This window comes from Hemiscyllium ocellatum (assembly GCF_020745735.1).
Source record: "Hemiscyllium ocellatum isolate sHemOce1 chromosome 27 unlocalized genomic scaffold, sHemOce1.pat.X.cur. SUPER_27_unloc_4, whole genome shotgun sequence".
Lineage (NCBI taxonomy): Eukaryota > Metazoa > Chordata > Chondrichthyes > Orectolobiformes > Hemiscylliidae > Hemiscyllium > Hemiscyllium ocellatum.
Genome location: NW_026867509.1, coordinates 1,736,098 through 1,753,572, shown reverse-complemented (window position 1 = coordinate 1,753,572; position 17,475 = coordinate 1,736,098). Strand labels below are relative to the sequence as shown.

General features: G+C 42.5%; 1 gene segment (V, D, J or C); it reads left to right on the top strand.

The window, feature by feature from the left end:
- The first annotated feature begins 13,769 nt into the window (after positions 1-13,769).
- LOC132808253 (T cell receptor alpha variable 19-like) lies at positions 13,770-14,639 on the top strand. The segment is given in 2 exon segments: positions 13,770-13,821; positions 14,275-14,639. Coding segments are annotated over 2 exon segments (417 nt in total).
- Positions 14,640-17,475: the final 2,836 nt, after the last annotated feature.

Below are 17,475 nucleotides of genomic sequence, written 5' to 3'. Positions count from 1 at the left end.
TGCTGTAGCACCTGAGCTGCGGATCCAGACACTCTATACAGTCAACCCAAGAATTCTTGGACATCATCAGAAATATACACATAGACAAGGAAGAAACCATGGTCTCATTCGATGTAACGGCACTGTTCACCTCGATCGACAAAACCCTAGCCAGAGAAACAATATCCAACCTGATGGACATACAGAACAGGCAACAGGACGTTGAACCTATTATCAAAGACGGCATACTTAAATTACTGGACCTGTACCTCACAACACACTTCACATTCAAAAACCAGATAGACGAACAAATCAACGGAACACCCATGGGCTCACCGATTTCTGGACTGGTAGCAGAAGCAGTAATGCAAAGGTTAGAACAAACAGTCTTAGCGCAAATGCAACCCAAACCTTTGTAATCATTAAAACACACAGAAATAGAGAACACACACCAGATCATCAACGCCACACTCACAGGAATCCGATTCACGAGAGAGGAAAAAAATGGCAACCAGCTCCCATTCCTACATATGATGGTACAGCGAACACCGAGTGGAGAATTCAGTGGCGTATACAGGAAAGCCACACACACAGACCAAGTCCTGAACTATGAAAGCAACCACCCCAACACACACAAACGAAGTTGCATCAGGACACTATTCAAAAGGGCCACAACACACTGCAGCACACCAGAACTGCAAAAAGAGGAAGAAGAACACCTATACAAGGTATTCACCAAAAACAGATTCCCGCGCAATTTCATCAACAGATGCCTAAGGGTAAGACAATGGAACGAGGACATGCCGTAACCCAAAGGACTGGCCACACTACCATACATCAAGAGCATTTCCGAACTGATAGCCAGACTGCTGCGACCATTAGGACTCATAACAGCACACAAACCAACAGCCACGCTCAGACAACAACTCACCAGGACAAAGGACCCGATACCCAGCATGAGCAAACAAACGTAGTGTAAAAAATCCCATGCAAGGACTGTACAAAACACTTCATAGGACAAAAACGAAGACAGCTAACAGACCGCATCCATGAGCACCAAGTAGGCACGAAACGACACGACCAACTATCCTAACTAGCTGCACACTCAGATGACAAACAACATGAATTCGACTGGGCCAACACTACTATTATAGGGCAAGCCAAACAGAGAACAGCCAGGGAATTCCTAGAGGCATGGCACTGACCCAATATGCTGGCCACTGCAGCGGACAGCAACTGACAATCGGAAGTGCCAGAGACAAGCCACGATAAGTGCCGGACGAAACATCACAGAAGCGCTTCACAGGAGGCTCCCAAGCACTGAGGATGCCACCTAGAAAGAGTACAAAACGTTCGTAACAAGAACTCTCAGTTGTTTAAAAATGTCTACAATGTGTTTAACACCCAATGAGCACTGCCAGTGACCATTGACAAACTGTGTGTCTCTACTTTTCAGAACGGAATGTTGCTCATTGTCGACTCTCTGCTTGCTGGTGATAGTCAATGATCGTGGATGGTCATTTTGCACCTTTGTCCGGACATTGCGTCATTGCTTTGGAATGCCTTCCCACTTTAAAACAAGTTATGATGTAAGGCTTAGGTAGAGTGGATAGCCAAATATATTTTCCAGAGAGGAAATGGCTATTACGATGGTGCAAATTTTAAGATGATTGGAGGAACGCTTAGGGGACATGTCAGAGGTAGGTTCTTTGCACAGAGAGTGGTGGGTGCGTCGAATGCATTGCAAGCAGTGGTTGTCGAGTCATATACGTTAGGGGCATTCAAGCTACTCTTGGATCAGAACATAACTGATGGTAAAATTGCGTGTGTGTAGCTTAGTGAGATCTTAGAATAGGATGAAAGGTCAGTACAAAATGGTGGGCCGAATGGCCTAGACTCTGCTGTACTGTTGTATGTTCTACGTTCTGTGTTCTAAGCTGATGTTTGGGCTATTTGTAGTTCGCACAAATATCTGAATATTGGGAATATAGTCAAATTGACCATGGAATTATGGCCACACTTTGCCAATGAGTGCAACCTGTCTCTGCCCGAGGTAGCTATTTTTAATCAGAACATTTTCAAATTTTTATTTTGCGTTTTCGTACTTCAAGTGTAGTAGTACCGGCACTGGCCAGAAAGACTGTGATCAAAATTCATTGTAGCAAATACAAATGGCCGGAGGCTTGTTTCGTGCTATGTTCAAATCATTTGAGGGAAAAAGAATAATAAAATCTGGAATTAATACTCTAATGATGTCTATGAACCCATTGCCACTTGCCAGAAAAAAAAAACATCTCAGTCACTAACATACTTCAGGGGAGGAAATTGTCATTGTTTTGATAATGGTCAGATCCACTGGAAGCCAAAAACCGAGGATCAGTATCATTGATTTGATTCGCAGTATGCAGATAGGAGCTGGACAATTGCAAAAAAAAAGACGATTCAGAATGATGGAAAAAATTAAGAGTGAAGGAAAGGAATGTGTTCCTTTATTGCCTTCCTATTCATGTATTCTTCCAGTTGTTTCTTGAATTCTGCTACTGTCTGCTTCCACCGTCTGCTCGGGCAGCAGCATATTCCCGGCACTCATCACCCTTTGTGCAAAACACTTGCCTCGCACAGCTCTCTTAAACCCTCCCTCCTCGCACGTTGAACCTTTGTCCCCTACTAACTAACCCCTCCATCCTGGGAGACGTCCTCATACTTTCCACTCTATCATGCCATTTGCAACATTAAAAAGTCTACCAGGTCGCCCCTCAACCTCCTGCATTCCATTGAAAATGATCCTAGTACATTCAACCTTTCTTGACAGTTAAACTGGTTCCTAACCAGGCAACACTATTGTAAAACTTTTCCCCACTTCGCCGACTTCCTTCTGGTAGTATGATGAACAGAACCGTGTCAATATTTCAAGTGTGGCCTAATTGAAGTTCATAATGCTGCAGCATAACTTTCAGACCTTATATTCTTGTCCATTCAAATGAAGGCAAGCATGTCATAGGCCTTTACTTTGCTACCTTATTTATCTGCACTGCCACCTTCAGTGATCTGTGGATGTGCACACGCAGATCGCTCCGCATATCAAAATTTCAACATGTTCTGGCATTCACTTCATAATTTTCAGCAGTATTTGACTTACCAAAATGCATCGCCTCACATCTGTCTAGATGAAATTCCATCTGCCTTTTTCCTGCCCATGTCTCCAACTGATCTATATTCTGATATATTCTCGCACTGCCCTCTTTACAATTCGCAACTCTATCAATCTTTGTAAGCTCCTCTGAATTATTTATTAGAACAGCTACGTTTTCCTTCAAATCATCTTCCTCGCAAACATTTTCACTATAGAAAATGAAAATGTTGACGAGGAAGATACAGAGATACTTACATCTAGACTAGAAGAGATTGAGGTTCACAAGGAAGAGTTATTAGAAATAATGCAGAGTGTGAAAATAGACAAGTACCCTGGGCCGGTTGGGATGATTAGAATAAATTAGATTACTTACAGTGTGGAAACAGGCCGTTCGGCCCAACAAGTCCACACCGACCCGCCGAAGCGCTACACACCCATACCCCTGCATTTACCCCTTACCTAACACTACGGGCAATTTAGTATGGCCAATTCACCTGACCCGCACATCTTTGGACTGTGGGAGGAAACCGGAGCACCCGGAGGAAACCCACGCAGACACGGGGAGAACGTGCAAACTCCACACAGTCAGTCGCCTGAGTCGGCAATTGAACCCGAGTCTCAGGCGCTGTGAGACAGCAATGCTAACCACTGTGCCACCGTGCTGCCTAGGATCGATTATAGGATACTCTGGGAAGCAAGGAAAGAGATTGCCGTGTCTTTGGCATTGATCTTCAAAAAATCATTTTCTACAGGAATAGTGCTTGAGGATTGGTGGATAGCAAATGTGGTTCCCTTGTTCAAAAAAGGTGGCAGAGACAGCCCTGGTAATTAAAGACGAGTGAGTCTCACTTCAGTTGTTGGTAAAGTGGTGAAAAAGTTTATAAGAGACAGGATTGATAACCATCCAGAAAAGAATAATCGGTTCAGGGACAGTCAGCACGGTTTTGTGAAGGGTAGGTCGTGCCTAACGAATGTTATTGAGTTTTTTGACAAAGTGACCAAACAGATAAATGAGTGTAAACCGGTTGATGTGGTGCATATGGATTTCAGCAAGGCATTTGACAAGGTTCCCCACAGTAGGCTATTATACACAATGCGGAGTAATGAGATTGTGGGAGACCTAGCAGTTTGGATCAGTAATTGGCTTGCTGAAAGAAAACAGAGTGTGTAGTTGATGAAACTTGTTCATCTTAGTGTCCAGTTACTAGCGGAGTACCGCAAGGATTGGTGTTGGGTCCAATGCTGCTCGTCATTTTTATAAATGACCTGGATGAGGGCTTAGAAGGGTGGGATAGTAAATTTGCGGACGACACTAAGGTCGGTGGAGTTGTGGATAATGACGAAGGATGTAATAGGTTGCAGAGAAACATACATAGGATGCAGAGATGGGCTGAGAGTTGGCAAATGGAGTTTAATGTGGACAGATGTGAGGTGATACACTTGGGCTGGAGTAATCAGAATGTAAAGTACTGGGCTAATGGTAAGATTCTTGGGAGTGCAGATGAGCAAAGAGATCTCGGTGTCCGTATACACAGATCCCTGAAAGTTGCCACCCAGACTGACAGGGTTGTTAAGAAGGCATACAGTGTTTTAGCCTTTATTAATAGAGGGACTGAGTTCCAGAACCAGGAGGTTATGCTGCAGCTCTACAAAGCTCTGGTGCGGCCACACTTGGAGTATTGTGTACAGTTCTGGTCACCGCATTGTAAGAAGGATGTGGAAGTTTTGGAAAGGGTACAGAGGAGATTTACTAGGATGTTGCCTGGCATGGAAGGAATGTCTTACGAGGAAAGGCTGAGGGCCTTGAGGCTGTCCCCGTTAGAGAGAAGAAGGTTGAGAGGTGACTTAATAGAAACACACAAGATAATCAAAGATTAGATAGGGTGGAGAGGGAGAGCCTTTTTCCAAGTATGGGGACAGCAAAAACGAGGGGACACAACTTTAAAGTAAGGGAAGATAGGTATAAGACAATTGTCAGAGGTAGTTTCTTTACTCAAAGAGTAGTAAGGGTATGGAATGCTTTGCCTGCTTCGGTAGTAGATTCGCCAGGTTTAAGAGCATTTAAGTCATCATTGGCCAGGCAAGTGGACGTACATGTAATAGTGTAGTTGGGATGGGCTTCAGATTAGTATGACAGGGCGGCGCAACATCGACGGCAGAAGGGCCTGTATGCGCTGTAATGTTCTATGTTCTATATATGTAGACCACGATCAGCAAAGGTCCCTGCATTGATCAATGCGGAGCATCACTAGTCACAAACCTCCATTCGGAAAAACAGCCTTCCACTCCTACCATCTGTCTCCTATTACTAAGCCAGTTCTGTGTCCATCTTCCAGCTCATTCTGATGCCGTGTGACTTCAATGTTTGACACCAGTCTGTCATGAGCGTGTGAGTGAAATATTTTACTTACGTCCCTGTCGACAACATCAACACATTTCTTTCATCAGTCATCTTAATTTCCTCCTCAAATAACTCAAACAAGTTAGTGGGGCTAAATCGTCCCGGCACAAAACCGTGCTGTGCATCACTAATAAGTCCAATTGCCTCTGAATACGTACAGATCTTCTCCCTGAGAATGTTTTCCAATAATGTCCGTGCCATTGACCTGAGGTTCACAGGACTGTAATTTCCTGGATTATCCCTGCTACCCTTCTTAAACAACGGGACAACATTAACCGTTCTGCACTACTCTGGGACTTCACCTATAGCCAACATGATATAAACATGTCTGTCAATGCTTCAACAATTTGCTTATTTGCCTCCCTCAAGTTTCTGGCTTAGATCTGATGAGAACCTGAGGACCTATCTAACTTAATGATACTTTTAAGGCACACAACATGTCTTCTTTTTTAATGGTAACTTGAATTGTAAATTCTACTAGTTACTTCTCTTTCGTAAATACCAGCACAAAATGGTAGTTTCAGACCTCACCTTCCTTTTCTACTCCACATGTAGATTTACTCCTTTGTCCTTGAGTGGGCCAACCTTTTCCATGGCTTCCCTCTGGCTTCTTAAAAAATTCTACAAATGCCATGGAATTTTCCTTTATCCTGTTTACTAACGACTTTTCATGAGCCCTTTCAGGTCTTCTAATTCCTTGTTTAAGTTCTTTTCTACTTTCCTTGTGACATTCGAGTCACCATCAGTTCCCATCCTGTTAGACCTTATGCATGCTTACTTTTTCATTGTGACTAAGGTCATATGATCCCTTACCATGAAAGTTTCATGTAACTTTCCATGTCTCTCCTTCATTCTCGCAGTCACGTTCAACTCCTGAAATTGTATTAAGTACCATTTTAAATAATTCCATATATCTGATGTGGATTTACTGATAAACAGTTGCCTCCAGTCAAATTTCTTTATTTCCTGCCTAGTGTTGCTGTAGTTCACCTTTCCAAAATTGAAAACCTTTACTCGAGGGCTGCTTTTATCCCTGTCCATGAGTATCTTAAAACTCAAGGTATTATGATTATTCATCCCACAATGCTCACCTGGCCAGGCTCAATTTCCAAAACCCGATCCACACTAATCTCTTGCCTGGCTGGACTGTTTTAATGCTGTGTTAAAAAAAAACTTCTTGAATGGTCTTTACAAATTCTTCCCCATACAAGCCCCAAGCACAATGCGAGTCTCAGTCAATATAAATAAGTCAAAGTCAACCATCACAAAAACCTTGCAGATTTTACTTCTTATCAAAATCATTCTACATATTGTCTCTTCTATCTCCCGCTGGCTTTTGGAACCCATACAGTTGCCTCCAGCATGCGATTTCAGCTTTCTTACTCCTAAGATCTATCTATATTGTCTTGCTAAACGAGTTCTCTCATGTATTGTCCTTCAGTATAGCTGTCTGATCCTCCTTTACCAGTAATGCAATTCCCCCCTTTCCTTTTGCCTCCCCTTCTCTCACACCTGAAGCATTTAATTCCTGGGATATTCAGATGCCCCAGTCCTGTCTCGCTTTCATTCAGCTCTCTGTAATTGCAATAATGTCACAATTCCAAGTTCTAACTAAATGCCCTAAGTTCATTTATCTTGCCTATTATATTTCTCACATTGGAACATATAGATTTCTGATATCTTCCCTGCTCTTTACAGCAGCATTACCCCACCTGTTGTTGTTCGTTATCATATTTGCCATGGTTTGTAAAACTCCCTTAATTTCTCCAGTTGTTGCTTTACTCTGGTTCGCATTCCCCTGCCACACTAGTTTAAAACCTCCTCAACTCTTCTAACTAAGTTGACCCTCAAGGACATCAATCCTGGACCTGCCCAGGTGCAACAAGTTCAGTTTTTAATATCCCACCAACCCCTGAAGCGATCCCAACTGGCTAATAATCTGATACCCTCTCTTTCACACCGTCTTTTCAGCCAAACGTTCATCATATTTTTCTGCTGTTTCTACTCTGACTAGTTCACGGCAATGTCAGTAATCCTGATGTGATTAACTTTACGTCCTACACTTCAAATTTATGCATCATTCTTTGTATTCTATTTTTAGGATCTCATCCCTTTTTACACCTGTGTCTTTAGTACCATCGTTTACCATGACCACTGGCTGTTTTCCCTAATCCTCCAGAATGTCCTGCAACTGCTCTGAGACATCCAGGACGTCAGCACCAGAGAGTGAACAAACCATCCTGGACTCTCGTTTGTGGCCACAAAAAGATCTATCTGTTTCCCTTACAGTTGAATCTGCGATAATTATAGCATTTCTATGCTTCTTTCTCCCTCACTCTGCAGCAGAGCAAGCCATGGTGCCATGAATTTAACTGCCTCAGAATCGCTTCGTCTCATCTCTGTTTTGATTTACGGCTCCTTATTTTTCAGCTATGACCTTTAAGTTGAGCTCCGCTCCCCTGGAAATTCCCAAGAGGAGCCTGAAAAAAGATGCCTTCTCATAAATCCATCGCTTGTGTAGTACCATCGATTCGCCAGTAGGTGGTGGCATTGTGTTATTTGTATTATTTCAACGAGAAGAGAGCAACAGTGAAAGACGCTTTTGGTTAATTCAACCTCTACCCATATTTCTCCCACTGCTTGCAGAAATGAATGCACAGACAGAAAAGCACAATGATAGACACACATAGAAACACAACCATACACAGACATCCACAAAGGGAGAGAAACAAACAAATTGACAGACAGAACGAGAGATGCACACGCAAGAACACGTAGATGGACACACAAACAGATAGAAAAATAACGACACACTTGCATGCACACAGATATAATATGCACTGAGCTGCACATTCACGTACACACACACACACACACGCACAAATATTAAGCTTAGCAAGTTAATGAGTGGGACTGGATCATTTCAGTGCTGTATGACCTTATGAGTTAGCAGTTGGGAAGGCAAATGCAGTATCAGCACTCATTTTGAGAAGGCTAGAATGCAAGAGCAGGGGTGTATTCCTGAGGCTGTACATGGCTCTAGTGAGACAACATTTTGGAATGTTGTGAACAATTTTCGGCCTCATTTCTAAGCAAAGATGTGTTGGCCTTGGAGGGGGTTCAGAGGAGGCTTGCAAGAATGATCCCAGGAAGAAGCACTTATTATATGAGAGTTGATTGAAGCCTCTGGGTCTCTACTCGAATAAGTTTAGAAGGATGATGGGGAACCTGGTTGAAACTTATAGAATACTTGGAAACCTGAATAGAGCGAACATGGAAAAGATGTTTTCACTCCTAGTAACTTACTTGCTGTCTCCACAAAGCTGGTCCACCATCTACAATGCACAAGTCAGGTTGAATGCTCCTTACGTGTCTGGATGAGTGCAGCCCCAACAATTCTTAAGATTCTCAACACCATCCAGGAGAAATCAACCAGCTTGATTGGCACAGCATTCACAAGTACCCATTGCTTCCATCATCGACTCTCCGTGTGTATTACCTAAAAGATGCACTGCCAAAGTTTAGCTAAGACCCTCACACAGCACCTTCGAAACGCATGACCAAATCCATCTGGAAGGAAAAGTGTCAGCTGATGAATGAGAAGACGACCACCATCAAGTTCCTGTCCAAGCCACTCACCATCCTGAAATAGATCTCCATTCCTTCTTTGTCGCTGTATCTGGGTCAGTGTCCTGAAATTCCCTCTGTGGTATTGTGGGTCAATCCACAGCAGATGAACTGCAGCGGTTCAAGAAGACAGCTCACCACCACCTTCCCAAGGGCAACTAGGAATTGTAAATAAAGGGTGGTCAGTCAATGATGCCCACGTCTGACAAAATCAATAATAAAGAAAAGAGTTTCACATCTAAGCATGATGTCCCTCCAGCATGGCAGCATGGCATTCGGCTTATCGAATCTCTGAAGTGCATCACGCCCAGATACATTCTAACCCGGCACCTCCAATTGCTAACTTACCTGCTTTATCCAGTTTTGAACTGTGGAAGGATTCAACAGCACCTATAGGATACTCATGCTGAGAGAGGGAAAATGTGCAAACTTCACGCAGGCTCGTGCCTGAGACTGAAAAGGAACCCAGCTGATTGCTGCAGGGAGACAGCAGTGCTAAACACTGAGCCACCGTGCCATCATCAGAAGAATGCTTCCTGAGAATTCATGATTCGGTAATGCACCACTCAGAAATTGCTCATTTCCTGGCAATGCAAACATCCTCGCGATCTCGCCAAGGTACTGTATAGTCACACTCACTGAAATAGTTTGTAACGTCGTCTTCTTTAAGGTTGTTTGAATCATCATCACCATTTCCCTTCCCATTTATTTTTCTCTCATCTGTAAACGTGACAGTGGTACATTCCCTTCAATCAGGATTTGGCTGGTGCATTGACATGAATCTCTGCTCTTTCACCATTCCCATTCAAATGAGCGAGACTTTACCACAGTGTGTATTCTTTCTCTTTAACACATTTGCTTAACTTGTGTGTGCGTGGCTGGGAATGCTTACATCTACCTCAAAAAGTGTGTGACAATGTGGCGTTAGCCGTAAATTTGACATACTGCAAGGCATCTGATATAGATACAACGGTTATGTATACAATGTGACACAGTAAAGCTAACCAATTCCGCTTATGATGGATCTTACAATAAATCTTACAAGGAACAGCAATTTTCGATTTTGCTGCTTCATTCATTGCCAATTTTCCTTGTGGAATAGAGATTTACTCACAGTGCAGGGCAAACATAGTCTGAAATCGGTGGATGCTGCACATGAATTTGAAATGCAGAGCCTCACATGTTCGCAGTGTTATACGGGGGATGAAGATGCATAATTTCTTTAGCATATTGGTGACACGCAATTTGAGAGGGAATTTGAACAATGCAATTACTTATAAACACCACTAGATGTCAGTGCGAATCCATGATAAATATCGTGAAAGAGGTCTGGAGGAGGAATGAACTTTCAGACAGTGTGAGCGATGTCAGTATGAGAGGATTGTTACAGTAACATTCACTGAGATTCAGCTTCTTCTACAACTCAAACAGGGAGGCGTTCAGAGTTTAACAGGAGACGAAAGTTTTTTCTCGTTACTTACTCATATAAATGTTAGAATTAATTGCTGTTTCCTCAACAAAGCGTCGTGGACAATTGTTTTCACCACTGTTCTTGCAATTTGATGATGATTCGAATTTGCAGTCTCCTCCTGCTGTTTTCCAAAGTGATCTCCAAGGAGGGAATTGGAGAAGGCGAAGTGAAGAAACATCCTCTGTGGATGGTTGTTACTGAAGTGGGAATTGTGTCCATGAATTGCTCCTTTGCCACTTCATTTAAAACAGTGCATTGGTACAGACAGCTCCCGAATCAACCACCCCAGCATTTGGTGATGGCCAAAAGGGAAGATACTTCATCCGAGAGAATTACGGCTTCAATCAATGGAGACTACAAGACCAGTATCCTGACAATGAAAGACGCCAGACTTAATGACTCCGCCATCTACCTCTGTGCAATGAGGGCACAGTGTCACAAAGAGAGGGCGAGGTTTCACTAAAACTCGTATAGAGTGGGGAGTCCTGTTATGCTGAACTTGAAGAATCAGTGTTACTACTTCTGTACTCCAAAATGAGAGACAATGGAAATGGGAGTAAACTGCAGGGGAAAGTATGGAACAGCAAAATTTAAAGATTGTCAGAAGTGATAGCAATCGGATATGGGGATGGAGGTGAAGTAAGGATATATTTGCAAGTCAGAAACATTAATAGAGAAAAGGGACGGTAGAGATAAAGTCGTAATGCTCTCAGAGGGCAGAATGGTGAGAAACTGTTGAAGACGAATTTGAAGAATGTGAAAAGTAATGAGCTTGATGCACAGAGAATAAAGATCAGGTTAAATCAGAATTGTAGTAAACTTGAAGGAAATATGTTGTTAGCATCACTGAATTCCCCACTGTCAAAATAGTGGAGGCTTTAATGACCAAAGCCTGAACTGGATCCAACAAATTAGCACAATGTTTACAAGAGCAGGTCAGAGACAAAAAGTTCTGTGATTATTAACATATTTCCTGACTCCCCAAAGCCTGCCACTATCTACATTGCAGAAGTCAAGGGTGTGACGGGAATACTCTCTACTTGCCCAGTTGAGTACATTCTAAACAACACCCAAGATGTTTGTCACCATTCAGGACAAAGCAGCCACTTGATTGCTACTACTTCCACATCCACCCACTCCCTCAACCACCGATGGAATGCAGACGTTTAGCAAAGATCCTCAGACACAACGTTCCAACCCTACGACCACTTCCATCAATAAGGACAATGGCCAGGAGATATGTGACAACACTACCACTTTCAAGTTCCCTTCCAATGCAGTCACCATTCTGACATGGATATGCACTGATTTTTTTTTCACTGTCGATTGGGAAGAATCCTGGAATTCCCTTCTTAATCGCATTGTAAGTCAACCCAGAGCAAGTGAGCTGCAGGGGTTCCTCTCACCCTCACCGTCATAAGGACAACTAGTGATATGCAATAAATGCTGGCTGCTAGCGGCGCCAAATCCCACAGACAAAGACATTAAAAAGGTCAGTCATTACGCAATTTAAATATAGAATCCTGCTGTGTGGATGCATGCCATTCGGCCCATTGAGCCTCTGATGAACATAATATCCAGACCCACACTACCCTGCATCTCCTATGTCTAATTTACCTAACCTGCCCAACGTTTGACTGTGGCCAGAAACCAGAACACCCACAGGAAACCTAGTCAGGCTCAGACAGAATGTGGAAACCCCATACTTACAGCTACCTGAGGCTGAAATCGAACTTGGGTCTTTAGTGCTTTCAGACAGCAATGGTTACCCTTAAACCAGTGTGCCATCATCTAGAGAATGTTTGATGAAAATTCATGACTTGGTTTTACCCCACTTATAAATTGTTTATTTCCTGGTCCGGTAAATTTCCTGGAGACCTCACCAGAGTACGCCATAGTCACACCTACTGAGACAGTCTGTAGCTTGGTCTTTTATAGTCTCTTTGATCATCATCACAAATTACCTGCCCTTTTATTTTTGTATCACTTGAAAACCTGGCAAACGTGCATTCGCTTCAGTGAGGATTTGGAAGTTGTGTTGACATGTACGTCTGCCCTTTCACCATTCCCATTCAAATGAGGGAGACTTTACCAGACGGTCTTTTTTTACTTCATAAAATGTGTTAGCCTGAGGCAACGTGGCGGTGAGCTCTGTGTTTGATGCACGGCAATGTTTCTGATACCCAGGAACTATGTTTTCGATGACACAAAGTGAAATTAAACAAATTCAGTTAGAATGGATCATGCCAGTAAATGCATTAGAAGCGACATTCGATTCTCCAGTTACATGCATTGAAAGTGTGTTAATTCGTTTGTTTCGTTCCCTCAGTATTGCAGCAGAATCAGCCAGGCCGATTCATCCTATGCATCAACTGAAGTGGCTTTTTAAGTCCCACAGGAGCTGTGTTAACTGGGGTACAACATTTCTGATACTCAAACAACATGAACCAAATTTATTTTCTGCATTTGCTTACAGAAATAATAATCGTTATGGGACAATATTTTGTTTAATTTCTGTCCAAAACCCTGCTTGTAGGTGAACAAGTTTACTTTGCGCCTGAAATAACTACACAGATGCTGCTATTCCGTCGCCAAGTAACCCTTGATTTAAATATGGAGAGTACACTGACCGTGGTCATCCAGCTCGGATTCGGTCCTTGAAGTGAGGAGATTCAAATTCTGCTGTTTATACCCATGGCCCAGGGGTCCCTGACTGATCCAAGTTTCAAAACCCAATGTAGGACTTCACGGTCAATGGCTCTAATTACAACAGTTGGCTTGACAAAAATAACAAAGAACAGTGGTTGCTTGAAATCCAATACAAAAACAGAAATAACTAGAGAGACTCAGCAGGTCTTGCACCAACTGTGAAGAAAAAACTGAGTGTACTTTTCGGCTCTACTAAACATCTTTCAGAACTTTGTTCCTTTCTCACACCAACTATAATATGAAGTGGAGCTCAAAAGAGCTTGAAGCTGATTGGCGGAATTGAGTAATAAGGGAGCCTGTAGCTCATTGGCTATCATGTGATGCCTTGAGCAACAATGATCCAACGAGGAGAGATCCGGAAATTACTCAACCTCAATTACCCTACTCTTGATGAAACCCATTTTAGCTTCAGCCAGTTCTGCTCACATTCACCGCAATTCTCTGCAAACATGTTACCTGGAGCTCTTTGTTTACTCCTCTCAACTATAGGTCTTCTCACTGGTACGTTGAAAGCTTGTCTACTTATGTATGTCAGCTCTTTGCTGGGACTTACGTTTACTCGATCAATTTGAGTGATGCAGAAGTAAGAATACATTCTCCTAAATAAAACTATTCAGATCTAAGCTTTCCCCAACAATGAGCAGATTTCGGGAGAAATTAGCAAATTTACGTTAGTGAATGGCAGTGGAATAGTTAGACGGCAAATTCAGGCAGGACTGAGGCCATTGAGATGATTCGACAGAATGGAGTGTTTTTTATTCACCAATATATTTCAATTTTCCTTACACGTTGTGGGAGATGAAATGGGGAATGATCTCCTCATATGAAATTGATCCCAGTCCAAATTCCCTGATTTTTTTTTCTCGGGTTGTTGATGAAGGTAAACTGGCTGAGTATATGAGATAAGAATGTTGAAGTGCCTCATTAAATTTCTACTATTCTTGGCTCTTACAGGACTTTGTCATGGCGATTCTGTCTCACAAACTCCGACTGTAATCACAGTAAACGAGGGTGATGATGCCCTGTTGTTCTGTAAGTACTCTACAATAAACAGCAATCCTGCTCTGTTCTGGTACCGTCAACCTTCCAACGGATCCATGAATTTTCTGCTGCAGATAAACAAATATAGCCAGAAAACGAGTTTTCTATCAGACAAGCTCTCCTGGGACTTTGACCAAGTGAACCGCACTATGCAGCTGAAGGTTTTGAAAACAGTACTCACAGACACTGCAGTGTATTACTGCGCACTGAGTCCCACAGAGACTCAGAACTGGGCTGACCGTGTACAAAAACTCTCGGAGGGTCTAGGCAAACAGTGAGATCAGGAGTGGATCTAATGTGGTTCCCGAGTTCAAGGTGATAGCTGATACTTATCATTCGGACACAACACTTTAATTGGTATAAATCTATTATTGAACGGAATGCCGTCAATTTCGAGAACGAAAACAACTAATTTATTTTACATCCTTCATGGTGTTCCAAAATGTTTTATTGTTATAGGAATGAAGTGCGATAGAAAATTCAGGGACTCGTTTTGATCCAGCAAAATCTTCAGGCAAAACAGGGAACTGCAGTATCCTGTTTGAGATACAATGACCTGTCACAAGATTCTAGTAATGAGACACTGGAACAACCTCTACAACGTTAAACACATTGTGGGTTGTTGCGTACTGCCATTGCGCCTTCATGATAACAGCTCCGAAATGATATGCTGTCGATTCGCAGGTCCAGAATAACGCAAACCTGTCGGTGTTAGCCGTTGAAATAACTGTACTGTGCAGCATACAGATACACCACAGGAAAGATTAAAGTCGTGCAAATTGCCAACTCATCGAGATATGCAAACAAAAAAGTGTTTTGTCAAAGTCCACTTCCTGTACAGAACTTTCAAACATTATATCAGGACAATCGTTAATTGATATTTCATATTATTGTCTGTACCATAACAATAAAATAACGTGCTGTGCATGCTGAAGATCTGAAACTAAACTCAAGTTGCTGGCGAAACTCAGGAGATTTAGCAGCAGCTGTTGGAAGAAAGCAGAGTTAGAATTTTGAGCCCGGTGACTCTTCATCAGAAAACTGCGTGTTCCAGTTGACTGTGATAGGAACACTCGAATTAGGAGCAGGAATAGGGGCTTCGACGCTTTAAGCCTGCTCCACCTTATAATAAGCTAATTGCTGATTTGTTTTATGGACTCAGCTCCACTTACCCGTGCTCTCAACGATAAGAACATGGTAAATTAAAGGAAGGTGTTCAATTCACCTGTTGCATTACATTTTCAATTTGCATGAATGTTGAAACTTCTATAAATCCTAGCCCTATTACAGCATGAATAATATGCAAGAAACTTTAGTGGATACGTTCACTTCCTAAGAATGTATGACACACATTTTTAAAAAAAAATTAAGTTATTAGTGTGAGTAAAAACAGATAAATAACAATGTAGATGTCCTCAATAGTTGAAATTGAGGAGCAATTGTTTGTCCTCATGATAATATCGATTTCATTGCAGAATAAATAGCAGAAACATTAAATTTCTCTGATTGAAAATGGACGCGTAATTTTTCCGAAACCACCACCAGATTGTGTCCTTTGACCCTTAACAATATTCACACAGGGAAAGGAGAGGAATAACAATCAGGACCTGGCAGATGTATTAATTGTCTGTAGTACAAGCAAAGCATCGTTTCTGTTTGCTTTTTAGAACATTGATCAAAACGCAATGTTGGGAAATCAAGAAAATAACCTTGATTTTCTTGTGGTTAAAGGAACGAGAGTTACATTTGACTTTAGGTCCAGAATATATGTCTGCATGTCAAGGTTTGGTGTGTAGAGGCTGGGACGGGGTGGAGGAGCCTAGATCTCTGGTGCTGCCAAAAGTAAATCTGAGATTTAGTAGGAGAGGCATGGATTGTATGATGCAGTGAGAACATGAAAACTGTCGAGAACATTTTTTAGGATGTAATGAGCTGTTCATCGGGTCTACGTCAAAGTAAAAGGCAACGTGAGCGATTCAAATAAATAGATGCAATAGTCCTGAGCACGAATGATGGCGAAGGAGGAAGGAAGGATAGAATGGCGACTGAGAGGGAAGGAGGGAAGCAGCAAAATAGATGAATATCAAATGACTTAGCCGAGACCACGAGAAGTATAAGGCAGTCATCAGATGCATAGAAGACAGTTTTGTCTCACATCCATAAAAACACTTCTTCGGCTGGTATTTATTTTCCATTTGTCTTAATAACAGGCGATGTAAAGGCTGGAAAATGAACTGGTCATATCTCAGGTAGTGAAGCACGAAACGCACAAACATTATTTAGTTTTTTAGTCGGAGAGAATATTTTATGCACTGAGTCACTCTGATCGATGGAAAACGTCAAAACATTATTTGCACACAGCGAGAGATGTGAAGGGGGACAACATCACTTTCTTCAGTTCATCTCGGAATTTGTTCTGGGATATTGCATAAATGAAGACGTTGTTGCAGGAACTTAATATTTGCAGCATGTTCGTCGTTTCTTGGAGAATAAACTGTGGGTCAGTGAAATCTAAGCCGCTGAAATATGCCTCACCTGTAACCCGCACATAGAGGAAGCGCCCGACATAGGTGACCCATAGAAGGAGGAAACTGAGCGAGATAGTGAAGAGCAGTATGATGGATCTCTTGCGGTTGGCCATTTCTGAGTCTCCGTGGCTCGCCAACCCCCGAAGCCTCCTTCGGGCACTGCTGGCTACCAAGATGTACCTGACAGTCATGGCATTGAGCAGTAGAATAAGAAGGAACGGGAGAATAGGCGTCAAGATGTGATTCAGCCAGTCATAGGATTTTCATGCAGGTGAGTTATAGTACGTGTCTCTGAAGTCACAGAACCAGGACCTCCCGTCCACAATGTACAAGGGCTGGTAGACGAAGTAGGAAGGCAGATTTTTGATACAGCTCAGGACACAAACTACTCCAATGAACAGTGATGCAGTTTTCTCAGTGCAGTACCTGGTCTTCATATTCTGGCAGCATATGGCCACGAAACGGTCGATGGTGAATGCCACGGTCAGCCAGACTGAGCCATCTCGGCTGGTATAGATCATCACGGTGCTGACTGCGCAGGCAGTGGTCGTGGACAGTGTGCTGTGTCGGAAATAAATGCCACCGA